This window comes from Lynx rufus, unplaced genomic scaffold (assembly GCF_022079265.1).
Source record: "Lynx rufus isolate CCGP_SWC_20201006 ecotype Redwood Valley unplaced genomic scaffold, mLynRuf1.p SCAF_7, whole genome shotgun sequence".
Lineage (NCBI taxonomy): Eukaryota > Metazoa > Chordata > Mammalia > Carnivora > Felidae > Lynx > Lynx rufus.
The window spans coordinates 68143208-68165700 of NW_025814889.1; the positions used below are offsets into that span (position 1 = coordinate 68143208).

The 22493-nt window shown below is 37.9% G+C and overlaps 1 protein-coding gene and 1 non-coding gene across 2 annotated transcripts in view; both read left to right on the forward strand.

Moving 5' to 3' along the window:
* The window catches only part of MUC19 (mucin 19, oligomeric), a 110017-nt gene that overhangs the window by 77041 nt on the left and 10483 nt on the right, over positions 1–22493 (forward strand). The window contains exons 47-78 of the mRNA XM_047066343.1: positions 131–205; positions 706–759; positions 2348–2383; positions 3443–3496; positions 4227–4280; positions 4426–4479; positions 5366–5419; positions 6112–6165; positions 6551–6604; positions 6742–6795; positions 7218–7262; positions 7523–7576; positions 7699–7749; positions 9521–9565; positions 9791–9844; positions 9992–10036; positions 10741–10794; positions 11842–11895; positions 13374–13427; positions 13839–13874; positions 14119–14172; positions 14943–14990; positions 15239–15289; positions 15870–15923; positions 16012–16065; positions 17045–17098; positions 19149–19202; positions 19652–19705; positions 20341–20394; positions 21009–21062; positions 22073–22126; positions 22252–22302. Coding sequence (XP_046922299.1) covers positions 131–205; positions 706–759; positions 2348–2383; positions 3443–3496; positions 4227–4280; positions 4426–4479; positions 5366–5419; positions 6112–6165; positions 6551–6604; positions 6742–6795; positions 7218–7262; positions 7523–7576; positions 7699–7749; positions 9521–9565; positions 9791–9844; positions 9992–10036; positions 10741–10794; positions 11842–11895; positions 13374–13427; positions 13839–13874; positions 14119–14172; positions 14943–14990; positions 15239–15289; positions 15870–15923; positions 16012–16065; positions 17045–17098; positions 19149–19202; positions 19652–19705; positions 20341–20394; positions 21009–21062; positions 22073–22126; positions 22252–22302 — 1671 coding nt within the window. The remainder of the gene's footprint in view (positions 1–130; positions 206–705; positions 760–2347; positions 2384–3442; positions 3497–4226; positions 4281–4425; positions 4480–5365; positions 5420–6111; positions 6166–6550; positions 6605–6741; positions 6796–7217; positions 7263–7522; positions 7577–7698; positions 7750–9520; positions 9566–9790; positions 9845–9991; positions 10037–10740; positions 10795–11841; positions 11896–13373; positions 13428–13838; positions 13875–14118; positions 14173–14942; positions 14991–15238; positions 15290–15869; positions 15924–16011; positions 16066–17044; positions 17099–19148; positions 19203–19651; positions 19706–20340; positions 20395–21008; positions 21063–22072; positions 22127–22251; positions 22303–22493) is intronic.
* On the forward strand, positions 18181–18287 carry LOC124502733 (U6 spliceosomal RNA). Its single transcript, XR_006959997.1, has one exon. It is a non-coding gene; the product is annotated as a U6 spliceosomal RNA (small nuclear RNA).

Here is a 22493-nt window from a genome sequence, read left to right on the forward strand (position 1 = left end):
GGAGAAAAGATTAAGAGATATTCTAGGTTTAGTATTAACATCTAAATTTTAAATATACTTAAATAGTGGTAGGTTTGTTTTTCCTAAAATGAAACACATAAAGATAATTTCCAATTATCTCATTAATCAGGTACAACTGAAGAACCATATGGAGAAACCGAATCAGGTGAAAGCATAACCAGTTTAACCACACCTGGAAAATCAGGCGAGTGGGAAGGGAAGGTGTTGGCCCAGGTTGTAAAACAAAATAAGGTTTCCTGATAAATCTAATGATGAATATTAGTGTATTTTGAGTAGAAATCAGAAAATCAGATCCAAGTCATCTGGCATTTAGGACCTTATATTTTGTTAGGTGTGTTTACACCAGGTACTGGAACTGTAACACCTGAACTCATTGTTAAATGTCCAGGTAGTGTCCCCATAAAATAAGAACACTGCTCATGACTTTCTGGGTTTTTTTAATTTTTAAAATGTTTATTTATTTTTGAGAGACAGAAAGAGAGAGAGCACAGGTGATCATGAGCAGGGGAGGGGCAGAGAGAGGGAGAGAAAGAATCCCAAGCAGACTCTGTGCTGTCAGCTCAGAGCCAGACTAGGAGCTTGAACTCACCAATCGTGAGATCATGACCTGAGCCAAAATCAAGAGTCAGCTGCTTAACTGACTGGGTTACACAGGTGACCCATTACTTTTCATTTTAATTTCAGGTTTCACAGAAGCTGCCCCTGGCTCAACAATTGCACCAGAAAGTTCCACTACTGGTAAGTAAGCAGGGGATGTCAGATTTTTTTTTTTACACTTTTCATGCTTATTGGCTAATTAAAAATGGCAAAATAGTAATAATTCCAGTTACATAATTATAGTGTCCTTAAATATATTCTCTCATTTAACTATTAGAATAAATTTTGTTATCTCGTTTTACTCATGGGGAACTTAGAAAAGATACTACCTAGGGGCGCCTGGGTGGCTCAGTCGGTTAAGCGTCGGATTTCGGCTCAGGTCATGATCTCGAGGTCCGTGAGTTCGAGCCCTGCGTCGGGCTCTGTGCTGACTGCTCAGAGCCTGGAGCCTGCTTCAGATTCTGTGTCTCCCTCTCTCTCTGACCCTCCCCCGTTCATGCTCTGTCTCTCTCTGTCTCAAAAATAAATAAATGTTAAAAAAAAAAGATACAACCTAAATTTATTCATATTCTACAGCAAATCAAATATTGGAGCCAATATTTTTATCCATTCTATACTGACTCCAAAGACTGTGCTCCTACCCACAATGTCCATCCTCCTGTAAGGCAAATATAAAATGGTCTTTGATGATCCATAAATAAGACCTTGCTTTTAATATTTATAAAGCTTAAATTTTCTCCATTTCCAAGCTACAGCAGCAGGTACTAAAAAGGGGTTTAAAATTTTATATATAATGACAAACTGTGGCATTTGTCAATTCTAAAACATTGGCAAAACCTATAATACTATTGCTTTATAAATAAAAACTTTATCACTTCATTTCTTTTTACAATCATTCCAACTTATAGGGCAATTATTTTTCTTAACAATAAATGAATGAAAATGTATTAAAGACTATAGTACATTAGTATTTCAATTTTTGGACTAGTAATATATCATAGTACTTGAGAAAGGCATTATTTCTGTTTGTAGGTTATCTCACCGAACCTAGCTGTTCATGATGAAATTGTCCATTATTTAAGGAAAAGATTGTTTATGCTTTTTTTCTTGTAAAGTATTATGCTACACTTATTCTGATTACTTTTACAAAGATGGCTTATATAAATTTATTTTACAAACTAGTCACTAGAAAATAGTTCAATAATTTGAATCAGACTAAATTTATAATTATTCTTTATTCAATCTATGGCTATGTAAATGTAAATAAATTGAAATGTTTCAAATTATATATTGAACACCATAATTATATTATAAATTAATATCATGGCTACTAGGATGTGACTATTGGACATAGTATGTACTTTATTGTTATTGACAATAGTACTTTTGCATTTTCCAAATTCAAGACCTTAATCTTTAATTAAATGGCAGCAAACAAGAATTATATTTGTGTAAATATTTTACTTGGGAAAAAAGGCAATGGTTTTGCTTTCAGTTTGATAATTTGTAATTCATAGGTGATTCCTTACAGAGTACTTCGCAGCTTCTCTCCCAAGTGATCTTGCACTCTGACTTCAATTTCTAAGATCAGCCTCTATGAAAATACCATACCTCTGTTTTTTAATAAAAAATTATATATGATGGCAGTTGAAGCACCAAAGGGATTTTTTAAAATGGAATTCAAGTATATTCTTTAATGGAAACATGAATTTAATCTTTCCTTTTTTAGGCTCAGATAAGAGAATTCCACCAGTATTAATTGTAGGTAAGTCAACATTAAAATGACAAAAATATGCTCTGTAGGATGTGGCTTCAGCATTTTTATGTTTTCCATTTGGACACTGAAAAATATATAAGAGACTGTGATATTCTTCCCAAATTATAATCTAATATAAATTAATCTTTTCATGAAAAATTAAAAATGTGCATTTATAAATATAGTTTAAGTTTTAGTGACGTCAAAATAGCTTGTAGTAACAGGTGAGAAAATATGAAATTATAAATGTGCATTTGGAAAAAATTGGTATTGCAGTAACTAGACTAGAGAATATAATAGAAATCTCAATTTTATCAGATTAATAAAACATGAACTTCAAATTAGATTCTGGTAGCATAGGGCTTTTGATTTTTCTATTCTTATGCCTTCTTAAATCATAACAAAGTCATATTGATTCCCTTACATAATAGTTAAATTCTACACCAGTTGTGTACAAATGTGCAAAATCAATCAAATAAATGAAAATAACTCTGAAATATGCCCCTTATTAAAAAAAGGCAGCTTTTTTTCTCGGCTTATTAGCGTTATTTATCACCTATCCTTTCCACGAAAATTTTTAGCTTTTATTGCATCCTGGTATCTCTTTTTAGACTTAACAGTTTTAAAAGAAGTTTAATCTTTAGAACATCTCACTTTTTCTCAATTGCTCTCATTTACATTCTTTCAGTACATACGTTCAAATGTTAGCTCCTTGAAGACAGGCATTTTTGTCTTATTTCATTCACTGATATAAAATTCCTTTGTCGTCCTTATCTGATGAAGTGTTTGATTTCAATACTTATCCACTTGATCCATTAGATTCTCCCTTTGTTGATTAAGGACCATTCAACATGTATCACTCAGTGAGCCACTCAGTGCCTACTGCCAGAGAAATCTGTTAAAACAGGCATTTCCAAGACAGGTTAAAGTTGAAATAATAAGAAAGCCATCTGTTTGGACACTCTGGACATGAAGATTTTTGTAGGATTGTGGTGATAAAATAATACAAAATATCTCTTTCCAACCACCCAAACACCCAGAACTTACTGTTCCGTTTCCTCCCTCAAGAGGTCACAACTTCCACAGAAAGTGTTGGCACCAGTGGAGGTGGATTAAGAACAGGTGAGAGAGACCAGTTCCTGTCTTCTTGTTACCACTGATTATGGCATTTGTAGGAGAGCCTAGAGAGAGAGAGGGTTTCTGGGGAGCAGTCCATATTTACCTTATTAATATTGCACATTTGGCCAACTAATTCTTTTTCAGTTTTGAACTTTTTTTTTTCCTGAAAAGCTACTAATAACAGAGTCCACCATCTTAGCTGTAATCCCTGAAGATGGGATGATTGTACTAATTATTCTGAGAATTATTTCCTGTGGAATTATAAACCTTATAAGCATTTGAAGAGGGAAGTGTAAGAAAACTTTCTATTGTGGAGAAATGGAGAAGAGCTACATGGACCCTGGAGACATGTCTGCCCTATATAGATAGATGTTTGCTTTTCACAAGAAAGCAATGAAGAGTGAGATATTTTCCCAATGTCTGGGGTTCTGAGCACACTCATACCTTCTGTTGCCACTCCACAGCAGGTACCACTGTAGCATCAGCAAGTCAAGTCACTGAGAGTAAAACAGGTGAGCGTGACGAGACATAGAATTCTGGAAAAGTTATCTTAGGTTGACAACATTGTGACTCTGGCTTTGGTAATAAAATGGTGAAAAGAAAATACATAGGGCTCATCATCAGAGAAGGGCCAGAGAGTGAGCCAGTTAGATATAAAGAAGATATACTTGGGTTACTTTTAGAGGCATGTTTTTAGGAAAGAAACATGAGCACTGCTGTTCCTTTGTTTCAGGCACCACTAGGGTAGCTCCTGGCATAACTGTTGTCCCTGGAAATTCTAACACAGGTGAGTCAACAAGATGGTAGGGAACTTTCCACATGTCCTCCCATAAGTTAGATGTTTCCTCTGGTATTAGTCTTTGCAGGAGTACCATCTATCTTTTCCATGACCCTAAATATTCTCCAATTAACTCTTTCCTCCTCTCCATCAGAGGCCACAACTTTCCTAGGAGAAAATGAAACAACCAGAGTTGGAATAGCCACAGGTGAGTGCTGCTTATCTAATACCTGCACTTCATAATAACTTCTTAAAACAGTCTTCTGAGCACCAACTGATGAATGAATAAAGAAATTGTGGCTTATATACACAATGGAATACTACTTGGCAATGAGAAAGAATGAAATATGGCCATTTGTAGCAATGTGGATGGAACTGGGGAGTGTTATGCTAAGTGAAATAAGTCATACAGAGAAAGACAGATACCATATGTTTTCACTCTTATGTGGATCCTGAGAAACTTAACAGAAGACCATGAGGTAGGGAAAGGAAAAGAAAAGTTAGAGAGGGAGAGAGCCAAACCATAAGAGACTCTTAAAAACTGAGAATAATCTGAGGGTTGATGGGGGTGGGAGGGAGGACAGGGTGGGTAATGAGTATTGAGGAGGGCACCTGTTGGGATGAGCACCGGGTGTTGTATGGAAACCAATTTGACAATACATTTCATATTAAAAAAAATAAAATGCTAAGAATTGATATAAAAAACAGTCTTCTGAAAAAAATCTACACTATTTATATATGTTGTATTAAGCAAATTCAGAAAAAAGGACAGGACAGTCATTACATTACCTCCTTATCTCCTGAGCTTACAAGAACCTTCAGTAGACCATCATGAAGTCAAACTAATGACAGATGGACAGGTAATGTGGAGGGAAACTTCCTATTTCTCCTCCCAAAGAAAGGGACATGATAGTCGAGAACTTTCTCAGTAAAATTATTGTAGAAAGAAATATTACACGGGGTATACATGAATTAGTTCTTGGAATTCAAAGTCTCGGGGTTATAGTTTACTGCTATATGGAAACTTTAGATTCCTATTTAAATCCCATAGTGGACAAGCAATTGAACTGAGTGCTGCCCCTTTTTTGTTTTAGGTACTACTGGCGTAGTCCCTGAGAAAACTGTGGAACCTGGAAATTACAGCACAGGTAAGTCTGAAAATACATGCAAAATTGGGCCATTGGATGATAGATTCTGACAACAGCACAGTGTGTACTTTCCCACACCCTAGTCTTTACTCCTTCCTTCCTTCCTTTTCCCCATCAGAGGCCACAAATTCCACAGGAGGAAGTGGGACCACCCAAACAGAACTTCTAGGAAATGAGCTGTTTTAGTGTGAGGCTTTGGGGGTTTTATCAAATCTGTTTGTGTGGCTACAATGAACACCTGACCTGGGAAAGGGCCTTGCATTTCATCTGGGAAACAGAACATGCCAAGAGTCACACACCTGGGCCTGCTTAGAAATTCCATAGCCTCAAGATATCTCCATATGAATTTCCAGATGCCCAGTGCTGCAGAGCTAGTCTTTGGATAGCAAAGATGAAGGCAACATGCTGGTCAACCCCTGCCTTCCAAAGCCCCAGAGCTTTTACATAGTTTGCTGTTTTCCCATACCACTTCCTAGTATCTGTCACACTGTGTTATTTGTCCTGTTGATTGTTCACTGATGGTTTCCAGTTGCTAGAATATAAGCTGCATCAAAGGAGGGATCTTTGAATATCCTGCTCACTGATACATTCAAGGGCCAAAAACAATATTGCACATAAGAGATGTCTATAAATACTAGAGTAATGATAAAACGTATACTTACTTTAAAGCTTCACTCTATTTGCTTTAATAGGTACCACCATGATTTCACCTGGAGCTAGTAGAAGTTCACAGAGTTCCAAGCCAGGTATAATGGACTAAATAAACTCATCATATGAGAGTATTAGAGTTAAGGAGTGCTATTTTAAACATCTGACTACCCAAACACCTCAAATAATTGATCATCTGCCTTTTTATTCTTTTAGTCACCTCTCACTCCTGGGAGTCCAGGGGCTGGAAGAGAAACTGGGAGGGTGACATAAGGTCTCCTTCTGCTTTCAGTGGGATGTATGGAAAGGCAACTCCAGTAGAACAAGGATTAGTAGGTGGGTCAGGAAAAGAAATTGTGGGAAGTAATTGATGGTTCATTTCCTTCAGAAACAAAGATCCTCAGGAAAGGTCTTCCAGTGGTTCAACGCCATATTGATCAGGGAGATAATGCTGTGTTGATCCCTTTATTTTTCTTCTTTTAGGTTTTACAGAGGAATTCTCTGGGATAACTATTATATCTGGAAGTTCCCGCACAGGTAGGTTAATAAGAAATAAATCTCCATATTTAACCTCATAATATAGTTAGTAGACCTGCTCTGAAAAATATCAACATAATTCTTTCCCTAATATCCCAACTCCTCAGACCTCATCGTTCATCATTTTCTTCCCTCAGAGGCCACAACTTTAACAGAAGGCAGTGGTACTTCTGGAACTGGATCCAGATGCAGTGAGAATAATTAGCTTACAGTTGGGGGTTTAGTGTGAATTATGGCTCTCCCTGAAGTCACCTGTTGGGAGGTGTGCTCTCCTACAGAGTAGTTTGTATTTATTTTCAGCATTTTCTTAGATTTCACATATTTAATATATGGAAGAGCTCTTAACACCAGCATCTAGCCTCACAGTGGCTATTTTTTAAAGATGTGCTGGTGATGTAAACCGTATGATAGGTTTCTCCTGTGATGGCTTATGTATCATTAAGATGTCAGGGGGAGCTGAGGAGTATTATACACCTGGGAAGAAGTGAAAATGATGTGAACTCCTAAATAGGCCTGTCCTATATAAAGATTTTCTTATTCAAAGAAACAGTATTGATGCTCAGAATTTTCCTTGGCAAATTCATTTTTTTTTTTTTGTTTCTTCTTACGGTAGGCACCACTGCAGTACCGGGAGGCCAAACAACTGGGAGTGTGACAGGTGAACACTTGGAAGAAAGCCACCTTATTCTCGGTTTTGAAATCACGGGATGTTTGAGGAGGTTGCCTCAACTTGAAAAAATTATTATTTTGATTGCTTTCTTAATGATATAGGTCACAGGAAAGGTATATGATTCTCACTTTCATCAAGAAGCAGTGAAAGGGCCCTTGATATGAGATGCATCCAGATTTACTTCTAGAGACAGGTATTCAGGAGATAAACATGAATCACTGTGATGACTTCAGACCTTTGTGTTTCAGGCACCACTGGGGTAGCCCCTGGTACAACTGTTGCCCCTGGCAGTTCTATTACAGGTGAGGCAACAAGACAACAGGGAATCTTCCACATGTCCTCCCACAAATTAGATGTCTCCTCTACATGCTCCTTTCTGTGGTCCTTAAATAGTTTCCATTCAACTCCTGTTTCCTTCTCTCAGAAGCCACAACTTCTGTGGGAGAAAGTGGAACAAGAATGAGGATCATCACAGGTGAGCGCTGTTAAGGCACTAATGGTACTTTCTAATAACTTCAGTAAAAGGTCCTGACTGAAATATATCAAAGCTCTTGGGGTGCCTGGGTAGCTCAGTCGGTTAAGCATCTAACTTCGGCTCAGGTCACGATCTCACGGTTCGTGAGTTTGAGCCTTGCATCAGACTCTCTGCTGACAGCTCAGAGACTGGAGCTGGCTTCAGATTCTGTGTCTCCTTCTCTCTGCCACCACCACCCCCCCCCCCCACCACTTATGCTCTGTCTCTCTCTAAAACATAAATAAACATTAAAAAAAATTAAAAAAAGAATAGGAAAATATATATCAAAACTCTTTGGATGTTCCATATTTAGCAGACTGGTGAAAAATTTAGCAGTTGTTCAATATTTGACATCAATAAATTCTGTTCAAACACTTTAATTTTTCCTCTTTGTACTCTAAGGAGCCTTCATCAGGGCATTATGGGGTCCATTACCTGACAGTTATACACAGGATGTATACCTAGGACGTATTATACCTGAATGTCCTGTGCACACTCCAAGTCTTTACTTTTTTTTAATGTTTATTTATTTGTGTGTGTGTGTGTGTGTGTGTGTGTGTGTGTGTGAGACAGATAGAGAGGGGGGGGGAAGGAGGTCATGTGTGGGAGGAGCAGAGAGAGGGAGATACAGAATCCAAAGCAGGCTCCAGGCTCTGAGCTGTCTGCACAGAGCCCGAGGTGGGGCTTGAACTCCCAACCATATCATGACCGGAGCCAAATCTGATGCTTAACCGACTGAGCCACCCATGTGTCCCTAGCCTTTACATTTTCTTTTTCCTTTTTCTTCTGTTAGAAGCCACAACTTTCACAGGAAGGAGCGAGATCACCCAAGGAGTACTGCCAGGCTGTGAGCTTTTCAGTGGAGGCCTAAGTCTCTCATTATTTCTGTTTGGGTTAAGCATGAAAATGGGAGGGAGTGTGAGAAAGGGTCCTACATTTTCCCTGTGGCCCTATTTGTTGGTTTGCAAAACTAGGGAGCTTCCCAGGTAAAGTCTGAGCCTGGCCCTGCACACAAACAGCGAAGAGAACGGAAGAAAGAAGCAGGCCAGTCTGGATTGGTAGGTGGCAGGTGTAATAAGGGAACTTACCTCCGAGCCTTGTCCTGGGTGGCCGCAAGATGAGTAGATCTCTGCACCCACCACCAGAATCTTGAAAGCTTATGTGGAAATCTTAAGTGGGTTCAGTCACTCTATACCATCCAGATGATCTCAATGACACATTTCTCTCTCAAGGCTGCTTCCTTGAAAATGGCTCCAGCTGTGGAAATGTAGGCAGAACATACATCCCATACTCCCATTTCCAGAGTCCAGCTCATAGGTCAATTGACATTCATGTCCTTTCAATGACCTCCTCTAACAATATTGTAGTATACCAATGAGAGTATATTCAAGTTATTCAGCTTGGGAATTACAAGCCTAGGCTGTCCTCTATGTTCTGACTCACAGAGATGTTTGTTGTTGTTGTTTATTTGTTTTGTTTTTCTGAAGAAAGGTATGAGTGCATATTGAATATATCCTAACCCCCAATCCTCCTAATCCTCCTTACCCAGTTTACCTTCTCCCCAGGGCTTGCCACTTCCTATCATCTCTCTCCTTTACATGATGCTTATTATTTATTTTCTATCCTTTTTCACTAGAAAGCTTCATAAAGACAACTGATTATCAAAATGCTCCAAGTTACATCAAAGGTTACTACTTATAAAAATTAAAACCATGCTTAATTCCATCCTTAGGCACCTCTGGCACAACAGGTGGATATGTTCCTGGAAGTGAGGCAGGTAAGGGTCATATAAAGACCTGCTTCCCATAGTGAAAGGGAAATCCATAGCAACACATCCATCCCAGTTTGACCTGAGAAATACAGTGCTGTGAAGTTGTTCATTTTCAATTTTATTTATAGTCTTCAGGAAGGAGCTTCAGTGCTTTAGGGCCACATTAATGATTCTAAGATGAACTGGGAGTGTGAAATGCTCTACTACTCTGTTTACCTTTTTGCAATTTAGGTACCACTGGAGAATTGTCTGGAACAACCATTACATCTGGAAGTTCTAACACAGGTAGGTTAACAAGGAAGAAATTTCGCTTATTTAATCTCAGATGTCATGATCTCGCTTTCAGGGCTGTTATAACAAAGAAATAGCACAATATATTTTCCCAATATTTCAAATTCCCAGATTTCATCATTCTCCTATTTCTTTCTTCAGAGGCCACAACTTCCACAGAAATGACTGGAACTGGAGCCCAAACAGGTGAGCATGAAGAACCCATGATTTGGGGGTCAACAGATTTAGGACTGTCTCGGCTTTCCTTTGGAGAGTTTGCATTTAAATTAGGGGTATTGCAAGTGAGTCAAAATAGGTTTAATAGTAGGGATAAAAATCTTTTTGAAAATCTATAAATTCCAGCACTGAGTTTCATTGCTCTAAGTCTGAAGATATGATGGTATTTCTCCACTGGTATTGCAAATAGCACCAGAAAGTTTTCCCTTTTTTGTGAATTCCTTCTAGTAATTTAAATTGGCTGAAATAAACACAGAATGATTTCTGACCTATGGAAGTCTTTATCTAAACCTCCAAATTCCAGTGTGTTAATGGTTTACCCTAATCATCCCTAAGTTTATATAAGGCACAATATCTCTCCCCACCCCCATCTCTTTTCTCCTCCTCAGGAGTCCAGACTACCATACCAGGTAGCCAGATCTCTGACATTCAAACATGTAAACATGGGAAAATGTGAATATCTCCCTGATATTTACCAATATTCAGAATGAGAATTATAATGTGAAACAGCTTTTTTTTTTCTTTTGGAAAGAAATGTTCTTGTGAAAAGATATATGAGGAACCCTAGAATAAGCCTTCTATGAATTAAAAGAAGCTTGTAACATTTTTCTTCTTAGCTTTTCTTTTAATGTAAAGGAAATAACATATCAATCCCTTCCCTTTTGCGATTCTAGGTACCAGTGGAGTAGTCTCTGGAACAACTATTAAATCTGGAAGATCCAGTGTTGGTAAGTGAATGTATTCAGAGGCAATCATTCCTTGTCTAACATCAAGCAGAAATATGTCACCCCAAACATACTTTCTACTTTCCTAATTTTTTGTTTCCAGAGGCCAAAGCTTCCTTAGAAAGCATCAGAGACCCTGTGATGAAATCAATGAGAATTAGGAGTGCCAGATGTTAGCATTGCCATTGATTACGATCATGAGTTTGCCTCTGAATCAGAAAGATTGTTATACAGGAAGGGCAGGTCCTCCATCGCACACCCAGGCCAATGGTGCTATTGATTCAGACTCCTCTGCTGGTTTCTGGACAACGCTTTTCCAGTGCCTGGCCATGTGGTGTGGATTTCTGAATAGGGTGGTGGTAGTAGTAATTTCCTGGAAGATTAACCCACTGGACATGATTGATGTTATTGCAGAATCAGCAGGAGTCAACACTGTCCCAAAAGCTTCTATCTCAGGCAAGTAGATGACTAAAATGAAAGTAGAAATTTTTTGCTTCCCATTTGACTTTTTATCTTGAACTTTAAACTCTAAGTTGCTTAATGACTGGTTGCCTCGGAGGTTGATTAAAGTGATAACATACTCAAAATATTTTTCCTACTTTCAACCATTAAGAACTACCTCTGGAGTATCAATCAAGTCGCTAAAAGTAAAACAGGTAAACATGATGAAAAACTCTTCTGTTCCCGTTGAAAATAGTGTAATATTTGCTAAGTAAGCCCACTAGAAGATAGACTTCTTAAGGGAAAAGAAAAGTCTTCATTTATTTTATTTATTGGTGAATTTCTAGTGTTCAACAGGCTCAATAAATATTTTTGAATGAATGAAATAATTGATACATGGGAAAAATTACATGATTCAATCCAGGAGCAGAAAGGCATGCTCACGGAGCTTCCATATGGACAAAATAGTCTCTATGAATGGTCCTTCCTGGAGTTGTCCATGTGTAATATAACTGAAGATATGGCCCTGGAAACATACACTTACTTTATACTCAGATTGCCTCAATGCAGAACATTCTCTGTGATGATCCCATGACATTCTTATTTCAGGTACCATTGGTGTGGCCTCGAGTACAACTGTTGCACCTGGACGTTCCCATACTGGTAGGTTAACAAGCTGGGAAGAAAGCATCTTTCCTAAAAATAAGGTGAAAAAATGTGTTTCACATGGATCTTCTCATGTAAGAGCACCGCACCATATTTTCTTTTCTTCCTAAATACCCAACTTTTATCTGTTTCTTCTTTTTTTTCTTCTAGAAGCCATACTACTACTAGAGTCCGTTAGGAAACAGATGGAAATTAGTGTGTGTGGGTGTAGGTGTGTTTGTGTGGCAGGGGGGACTTTGGTTGATTATAAATTACTTTTTTGTTTCTTAGTAGGATAATTTCTTGAGGAGGGGCTTTTAAGGAACTTACATCTAAGATCAACAGTGTTTTCCTTTTTTACTTGATTTTGAATCAGTTGGGGCAGATTTTTGAAATATCTTCATTTTCATGGTCCAGCCTCCATATATACCTCCCTGAATATGAGAGTGAAAGTGATAATTGTCTAGGGAGTTTTCTTTTTCTATTTGTCATCTTAAGTATCACCATGATATTAGCTGATGGAAAGATGGTGGCAGAGCGTTTTATTTCAGGTAAACAAAAGGCCACAACGAACACAGAAAATTTATCTCTATTCATTATGTTCTTCTTTGAGCATAGAAGTAACTGAAATGTGCAGTGGTTATCCCAGTAACTATCTATCTTCATGCTTAAGTTTTAAAAATTTTCATTCTCATAGGAGCTACTACAGAAGTATCCATAAATAAAGGAACTGGAAGCACATTAGGTGGCTCCGGTGGGAAGCGGATCAGAAGAACAAGAGGCAGAATATGAATAACCCTTGTTTTTCTGCCATTAAATCTCAGAAAAGGGGACTTCTCTGTTGAGAAATTTCTATCTTTATTTGATTTGGGAATAAAACTATGCATAAGAGAACAGAAATAATTTATCACCAGTTGAAAAGGCCCACAAGATAAGCAGAATTCCCACCCCCAACTCCATGAGCGGAAAAGCCACCCTTCTTGTTGTAGGTACACCTAGGGTATCTTCTGGCACTACACTTGCACCAGGGAGTTCAAATACAGGTGAGCCAGCCAGCTGAAGAGAGTCTTCCACAGGAAAACTTCTAGTAGTAAAGTATCTCTCATGGTACAGTGGCCCAGAAAAGTACATAATTAACTTGCCTCAGAACACTAAATCCTCAAAATAAGTCAGTCAGAGAAAGACAGATAACATATGTTTTCACTCATATGTGGATCTTGAGAAACTTAACAGAAGACCATGGGGGAAGGGAAGGGGAAAAAAACAGTTACAAATAGAGAGGGAGGGAGGCAAACCATAAGAGACTCTTAAATACAGAGAACTGAGGGATGATGGAGGGTGGGGGAGAGGGGAAAGTGGGTGATGGGCATTGAGAAGGGCACTTGTTGGGATGAGCACTGGGTGTTTTATGTAAGCTAATTTGACAATAAATTACATTTTAAAAAAACATTAAATCCTCTTCACCTCACATTTTTTCTACCTTTCCTCTGTCTTAGAAGCTACAACACCCCCTGGAGGCAGTGGAAGCACAGGAGTTGAAAGTAATACAGGTGAGTTCATAAGCTTCCTAACCTTGCCACTTTTCACATACAAGCGCAGCAATAACAATTAACAGTTTCAAGCTCTAAGTATGTGCCAGGCATTATCCTACACCCTTCTTGCTATTATTTTAAACCTTACCCCAAACTGAGGTACTATCATTTTCACAGATGAGAAAACATGGCTTAGAGATATTAATCAACTTGCCCAACGTCATACAGCAAACAAACAGGCTTCAACTCAGGCAGTCTGGTTCAGAAGTCTAACCTCTTAATCATGATACTATATTACTACTACATTATATCACTAGATTTCTTTGTCACATGTCTAAACATTTCTAGAACATTAAAATTTCTATAACATCAGTACTTCACCCAAACATAAATTTAATTGGTGATCAATCCTGTTGTTTCTTCTTCTAGGGGGATCCAGTAGCCAAGTCCCTGGCATTCAAACAGGTAAATAAAGGAAAAATACCTTTGTCTTGAGACTCTCCACCACTATCCCGCATTGTGCTCTCCCACCACTATTTTGGGAATGAAACATTAGAAAGTGCACAAAACAACTCTGAAACAAGCTATTGCCAAAAATAATCTTTTTTGCATAATAAAGAAGTTGTGTAGCTTCCCCGCCCTTTTCTATAATATGCTTTTCTTATAGGAGTAAAGTTCACGTGATCATATCATTCCATTTTGCTTTCAGGTACTACTGGAGTGACCCCAGAAAGTACCATCTCACCCAGAATTTCCAACACAGGTAAGCCAACAAGGAAGGATGTGCTATAATTTCTTTCTTGGGACTAGCTCTGGAGGAATAGCATGTGATTCTTTTTTATGACTTTCCATTAGCCATCACTACTTTCTTTTCACTGTCAGAAGCTACAACTTCCATTACAAGGAAGTATAACCAGTGAAAGTGGAATTGGTAACTCCTTTTTAACAATATATTTATTTATTTTGAGACAGAGAGAGAGTGTGAGTGAGAAAGCATGGGCATGAGTGGGGGAGGGTCAGAGAGAGAGAGAGAGAGAGAGAAGGGAGGGAGGAGAGAATCCCAGGCAAGCTCCATGCTCCATGCTGAGCCTGACACGGGGCTCAATCTCCCTACCTTGAGATCAGAACCTGAGCCAAAATCAAGAGCCAGACGCTTAACCCACTGAACCACCGGGTGCCCCAGGATTTGGCAATTCTTGAGTTCCTGATGATTTATTCTGTCTTTGCCTTTTCTTGGGGACATTTGTTAGAGGAAGTTTATATTTATGAAAATGATTTCATTTCTTCTGGGGGCAAACCTTATATGGTAATTCTTATTGCCATAAGGGGAGTTCAGAAAGGTCCCTTTTTGATATTGAAGATATTACTCCAGTATCAGTTGGAGGCAGTATGTCCATGTAGTTCTATTTAGGGAAGCAAAGATGACAGAAATAACTGGAAGTTTAGGTCTAGCAAATTTTGGATTTCAGATGTTATTTCATTGAATACAAATAAATACATTTACACAAATATTGTTTCTATTCTTGTCATCAGGAGCTACCACTGGTGCATCTGAGACACCAAGCCCTGGAAGTAAAACAGGTAAGCTTTGGAAAGGCCTGGAGACTCCTGATATTTAATCCTAGGGAAGCTAGTCATCAAAGTTGGACCGTAAGCCAACATGTTTATTGTGGCCCTGAATTTAAAAATAGAGAATGAACTTCATCTTGACAGGATAGCTCAAAAAAGATCTGCTACTTTCCAGTCACAGACAGTCTGGTTGGCCATGCTCTTCTCAGAAAGGTAAATGCATCACCATTTGGATTCTGTCTTTCTCTTTTCTACTGCAGGCACTACAGGTGTAATCACTGGCACAACAGCATCTGGAAGTTCCAACACAGGTAAATCAATAACCTAACAGGGAATGTGATGAGCTTCAGTAATGGAAAACTCACTCCCCTGTCTCCTGCTTCAACATCTCCTCCCAATCACACACTTTCCCTACCATTCCCTGGGAAACCACCATTTCTCATTTATATGATCCTTCTGAATTTACTTTCCTTCTCCTTTCTTCCTTTCACTTAGGGACCACAACTTCTTTTGGAGGTGGTGGAAACACCAAGGGTGGAATTAAAATAAATGAGTATGAGCAGTCAAATAATATTTTTCTCTGCGTCTTAAAGTCAATCACAGTGACTGTAATGAACTTAGAGGGAATTCTATTCTACCTTACCTTAATCTCTCTCTGAGTACAAATTGTCACGGTGTTAACTCTTTATCCCATGTGAATTGTCTTATATTTTGTAGACTTGTAATATAATGGTATAATAGAAACCATTATTGATATATCACTTAAGACAAGGAAGTTCCTGATCTAAACCTTTTAGTTGATTAGAGGAACCCATCAATGTCTTCTAAACTAAATCCTAATTTTAAGTAAAAAGGAATTAATACATCGATTATCTCCTTTTGTGCTTTCAGTTACCACTGGGATAACCACAGGTACAACCATCGCACTTCGGAGTTCCAACACAAGTAAGTTGTGAAAAGTTGAGGAAACCTGCTTCTATGAACTTTAGCCAAATTTCTGCATTTCATATTGCTTTCTCCTATTTCCTCTCAGAGGCTACAACTTCTACAGAATTTGAAGCTACCACTGTATTTGGAATGGCCACGAGTGAGTGGTTAGCTTTCAACCTTTTGTGTTCTCAACAGTTTTATGTTTAAGTTTGTGTTAGATGATGAATGAGTGAGCAGACCAGCTAAGATAGGGTTTTGTATTCCATTTGAAAAGACCATATGTTAGGTCAATCAGACGTGGACTTTGTTCTTCAAATTGATTTTCTCTATACACCAGCCTTTTATATTTTATGAAGCTAAGAATGATATATTACTCTCAATTCTTTATCCATCTTGCCTTAGCAGATACTACTTCAGAGTCAGCTGAAGTTTCCAGGGGTCCAGAAAATTCTAGTCCTGGTTAGTAGGATATAATTCATCAGTCTTAGACTTATCTTGCACATAAAACCCTTTCTTCTCAGGTTTTCCTCATAACTAAGGTCTCAACAAATTAAAAAAAAAATTACATGCTCCTTCACACACCTGAATCCCCACTGAAGCATCAGGAAGCCAAGTCACAGGAGGGAAAACAAATGAGCAGAGGAAAAACGCTATTACAAAAAGCATTAAACCACAGAGAACAAAGGGCTCCAGAATGAAACTTTACCATATATTGGTTTGGAGAAATGAAAGAGTCCGTGGGAGAGCATGGTGTTTGCTTCTCTGTGCATAACGAAACCCCTTTATTGCTTATTAGAAACATGTGAATTTATCTTGTCCATGATATTTTAAGGGCATAAAAAGTATTACTATGGTCTCTCTCTCTCTCTCTCTCTCAATTTCACAGTATCTTTCTCATTCTTTTAAATCTCATTTTCATGTCCATTTCAAATTCCGCCAGGGTTGTCTTTCACCACACTTATTTCTGGAAATGCCAACATGAGTTAGTCAAAGTTACAAAGAGACTAATACTCTTTATTAGTATCTCAGTCAAAAGCCATCTTCTTTGAGAGTATGTCTTCTACTTTCATAACATACAACTTTTTTCCAGATTTCAAAATTGTTTAAAATCACCTTAAATTTTTGTTTATTCACAGGGGCTACAACTCTGGGACTAAGCCGTGACACCACTGTGCATGTAATTCAAACAGGTCAGTCATGGCATTGCAGAATTGTTGAGATTTCACTGATTACTCATAGGATATTGGTAGTGACAGGAGATGATAAAACTTTTAATTTGAAGACTTATGAGATAATTGGGGTTGTGATCTTAATGTACTAGAATCTCCTGGACTACAGACTTCATCATATGCACATTTATTAGGATGTAGTTTCTTAGTGGTACATTTCTTAATGAAAACAGGAGTCTTTTTGGTAAAATATTTTCCTACTTGTCTTTATAGGTACTATGGTCATAGGTGAAATCACAGGTTACTCAAAAGTTTCCAACCCAAGTAAATTAAGATGACTAAAATAAATTTAGGGCATTTTTAAAAATCTCACATTAATATTTTTTGTCTAGTCAATGAAAATGATCAAGGAAAGAAACATTTATTAAAAAGCATGGGAGTATAAAATGGAAATTATAATAATCTAAACTTGTGGAATACAACTCAGATATTGGGAAACCATTGCAAGAGCAGATGTTGGGAGGTTTGTCAAAATTTCTGGTTGTCAAAGTTGTGACAGAAATGTCCTGAAAAGGGAGAAAAAAAGGATATCACCCATAAGTTTTGTATTCCATAATATTATAGGATTCAGTTATGAAAAAAATTAAATTGTGATTCCATTGACAATAAGGAGAAATTGAAAGGTTTTTGGATAGATTGACTATCATGCATAGATTTACTTTTTTGGAAGATTAACTAGGCATAAGTTAGGCATGATTTAAAGGGGAGTAAGAAAGCAAGTGTTGGAGGTATGTCATCCAGTTTGAGACTGTTGGAGGTAAGACATAATTACAGACAGATTACAGAGGCAATCATGTCGGAAAATGGAGGTCACAAAGAATGTGCAATATGTTGGCAAGTTGGCATTTATTATGATGCGATGGAGAGGTGAAGGAGAGAAGGATGTTTTGGGTGAATCTAGCTCATAGTTTGGATGCTTAGGTAGACGGATGGAAGTGCCATCCCCAAATTTGGGAATATACTGGAGGAGGAAAAAAAATTGATAACTGATAGAAGATATAGTGAGGACAAATTTGGGCAGTTTGAATTTAAAATGCTCTGAGGTGTTCGCGTCAGCAGCACATATACTAAAATTGGAACGATACAGAGAAGATTAGCATGGCCCTTGTGCAAGAATGACACGCAAATTCAAGATGCATTCCATATTTAAATAAACAAACAAACAAACAAGTAAATAAAATTAAAAAAAATAAAATAAAATGCTCTGAGGTATTCAGTAGTATGCTCAGGAGAAGTGTTAAGTGCAACTAGAGTACAGAAGAGAGGTCTACATTGAAGATACACATTTGTCAGCCGATTGCTTACAAATGATATTTAAGTGGTGGATGCTGGTGAGTTTATTTAGGGTAAACACACATAGTCAGAAGACCAAGAAGTTAAAACATGATACCCTGGCTTCAAAGGGTGGGCAAAGATGCGGGAAGGGGAGTGAGAGATAACAAGCTTCCAGCTATGGAGTGAATATGTCATGAGGATAAAAGGGACGGCATATGGAATATAGTTAATTGTATTGTGTCAGTGTTGTATGGTGATGGATTGTAGCAACACTGGTGGTGAGCACAGCATGATGGATAGACTTGTTGTTGAATCACTGTTGTACACGTGAGACTAATGAAACTGTGTCAACTATACTGAAATTTAAACAGTTAAAACAAAAACACATATTCAAAGTAAATTCAAAAGGTGTTACAAAAAAAGGGCTTTGTAAAGGCAGAGGAGCCTGGAAAAGGGGATAGTTTGGGCTCAGCCAGTATGGATTAAGTCAAGTCTATAAGACAGAGTGCTGGAGTCCTGGGATGTGACTCAGGAGACTGTTCTGCTTCTAATCTGGGGATTCAGAATCCCAGATCAAACAGGAGCAAACAGAATTTTCAGACAACATATGTAATTTTTAGTAAGATTCATTTTTCAGAGGGCCTGACCTAATAGATATAAAACTTTGAAATAGGAAGGGAGAACTGTTTTGAAATAATTAAAATGTCAAGATTCTTAATTCTTTTCATTTTTTAAGCTTCAGGAGTCACCAACCTAATTCCAGGGAGCCAGTCTACTGGAAGAAAAATAGGTAAGCATGGGGAAGTGAAAAAGGTGAAACGGGGAAGGCACCTATCTCCATGATACTAATTCCAGAAAACAGGGATCGTAGAAGAATGGAGTTTACCATAGGGGATAAAACAGAGCAAGAAAAAATGTTTATTTTACTTTTGGGGGCAAGGAGTCCTGGAGAAGGAATATGTTGTTTCACAGAAACACATGAATTTTTCCTAAATGATCATCCCCATCCAATAAGAAAGACAATGCTCACATTACTGTCTCTTTCTTCTCTCTCACATCCCAGCTACCACTGGGACAAGCTCTGTAAATATATCATCACCTGCAAGTTTCCAAGCAGGTAAATCAGGAAATAAAAGGAATTCCCCTTTAAGGGCCTATGGACAAAATTGCACACTGCCGTATATTCTCATATTTTCAAATTCTTAATCTTCTCAATTTTTTTCTTCTTTGCTCTTACAGAAACCACAACTTTTAAAGAAGGTGTTGGAACTATGGAAGCAAGAATTTCATCAGGTGAATTTTACTGGATTTTGGATTCTCCATGGTTTTTTTCATTTGAGCTCACTATACACAGATTGTGAATGAAAATGAACATCACTGGAAGTGGTTCCTTTTCCTTTAATAATAGCTCATAGGGTCAAATTAGGTTAGTTCCCTGAGTTTTCCTAGGAAACATAACCATAGATGTAATTCTCTAGACACACCTTTTTTTTAAGAAACTTTACCCCCTTTGTTTTGCCAGGCAATACTCCAGAATTAGTGAAAGTCACCACCAGCCAAGATATGTATAGATGCAGTTGTTTTTCTCTGGTTTTCTTCCACTGGAGAGTCAAAGAGTTAAGTCACTGGAAGTAAACCATGTGAATATAAGACAGACATTCTCTCCTTTACTAATAAGATTCTAGATGATTCTGGATCTAGAGAAATAAGATTTTTGACACAATTGTAGCTTTTCCTCTTATATTTTCTTTGAACATTTCAATCATGAGAAAGTGCATTAGAAAACATGTCAGGTTTAACACATGATACAAGAAAAATTGTTTTAAATTGTTTTCTGTTGCTTCAGAGAAATAGGAGCACTTGCCAATTTTACACTTTTCTTAGGGTGAGAAAGGGTTTGTGAGGCTCATCCTTCCTTCTTATTGCAGGTACCACTGGGGTAGCCTCTGGCACAACAGTTATTCCTGGAAGCTCCAATACAGGTTAGTAAATATTTAGTAAGTGGCAGAGTATCTAAGTTAAAAAAAAATAATATCCTTTCTCTAGAATTAACTGTTGCAACATCAACAGAGCAGTCCTGACCTCATTCTTGTTTGCCTCTCTTAGGGGCGACCACTGGAGTTGGAATGTAAATAAGTAAGAGTCAGTGATTCAAATCTATTGAATTCTCATTAAAGACTCCTAAAGCTTTGCTTCGGTGTAGGGGAATGTTGAGAGTAAAAATAAAGGGCCAGGAAATGGGGCAGAATCTCATTAGGAATGTACTTTTTTCAGCCATTGTTATCTTCTTGCTCTGAGTTTCTGGACTCAGACCAGAGCACCCAGGTAAGTTTGTATAGGTAGGTACACAGGACACAATGCTAAAAGGAAGAATAGATGCTGAAATCCAGCCAACATTCCTCTAAAAAGACATAAATCTATGAGGCCACATCTGCCCAAAAAGGGTGTGTTTTGTAATTCACAAGGGGAATCTATGGGCTGGATGCAGTATTGACCCAGACTTTCACCCGGCTTACTTTCTCTTCTCACTGTTAATTTTTGGGGATGGCCATAGGAGGTGTGTCTGATATGAAATGTTTTTCATTTGCCTTCATAGGTACTAGTGTGGCATCAAGTAGAATTACTGGTGTCCCAGAAAGTCCCACCCAAGGTAATGGAAATGACTTCAAATGAAGTTTATATCCTTGACATTCTTCTCTTTCACACCTAAGTGTTTCAGATAACCAATATTTATCTCTATGAATGAATGCCAGACTTGAACTCGAAAAGAAAAATTGCACCAGATGGAATTTAAATGGCAATGAAGACTTTATTTAAGATTATTGTAATTATTGTAAAGCCCATTGCAATAGCAGTGAGTTTTACCTCCTCTTTTCTGAAATAAAATCCAGGGGATATTTTAAGGGCTGGGGTGAGCTAGTGGGAAAAGTACTGGAGGGGAGGCTGGTCTATACGATTAAGCCACCTAAGTTTGCTAATTGGTGCTTATAGAATAAAGTTAGGCTCCAACTTCCCATAGAGACAAAGAGATAGGGTTACTGTTATTCTCAGTGATTGTATTTCAAAGAGGTGGCTCCAAGGTCTTTGGGGAAGACATTCTTGGGTTGTAAAACTGTCCAGAGACTAGGGAAAGATTTGTATCTCAAGAGGACAGAGAAAGAATTTATAGCCACAAATTTTCTAAAGTAAATGCTCTAAGAAAAGAGAGTCCAGGGCCCTTTAATCAGGAAGATACGTCTATAAATTTATTCAAGCTGAGGGGAATGTTTAGGCCATCTTGAGCAACACAGATGTTTTCTCATTTTTTTTTTTTTTTACTCTCGTAACTTCACTGTCCCAAAAACTAATAGAAGAGAACCAGGAAACAAAGTTATAGGAAGTAAAAGAATTAGATGTGAAAAAAATTTGTATCATTTAGAGAAGGAGACCTGTAAGTGTGAAATTTACCCGAGTCATGGGAAAATATTCAATTCATTTCTGTGATCAAGGAGTTTCTAAGATAGGGGCCTCTTATGTTTCAATTGCAGGAGGATGTCCTAGCATTAGTAGATGCATTGGTACATGCTAGGTGCTCAAAACTCTTGTCTCATGTAGACATGTCTTAGGACATTTTCTTCTGAGACAAGAAAAAGCGCATTGCTCTTCCTGTCTTTATTTTAGGTACCTCTAGGGAAGCATTTGAAACGACCACTGCTCCTGGAAATTCTACCACAGGTAAGTAAAATAATAATAAATGAACTTTTCTTGGTGACACATCAGAAGACAGACCAGCTTATCTGAAGACAAAGTCTAGCTTCTCCAGTCCCCTATACTTACTGCTTTTGTAACTCCCTTAGCAGCCACTGCTTCCATTGGAGTCAAGGAAACCTCTGGAACTAGAATGCAAACAGGTGACTGCTGGCAGTACAAATTCCTCAATGATCAGTGCACCTATGATTATATATGAGGAGTTGGGTTTGGGGAGAGGAAAGCTAGATGAAACAGGAGAGAAAGGCCAGGAAGATTTTCCCAAAGTTTTGGAACATGACTTTGAAGTTCATTTATACATACATATATATATATATACACACACACACACACA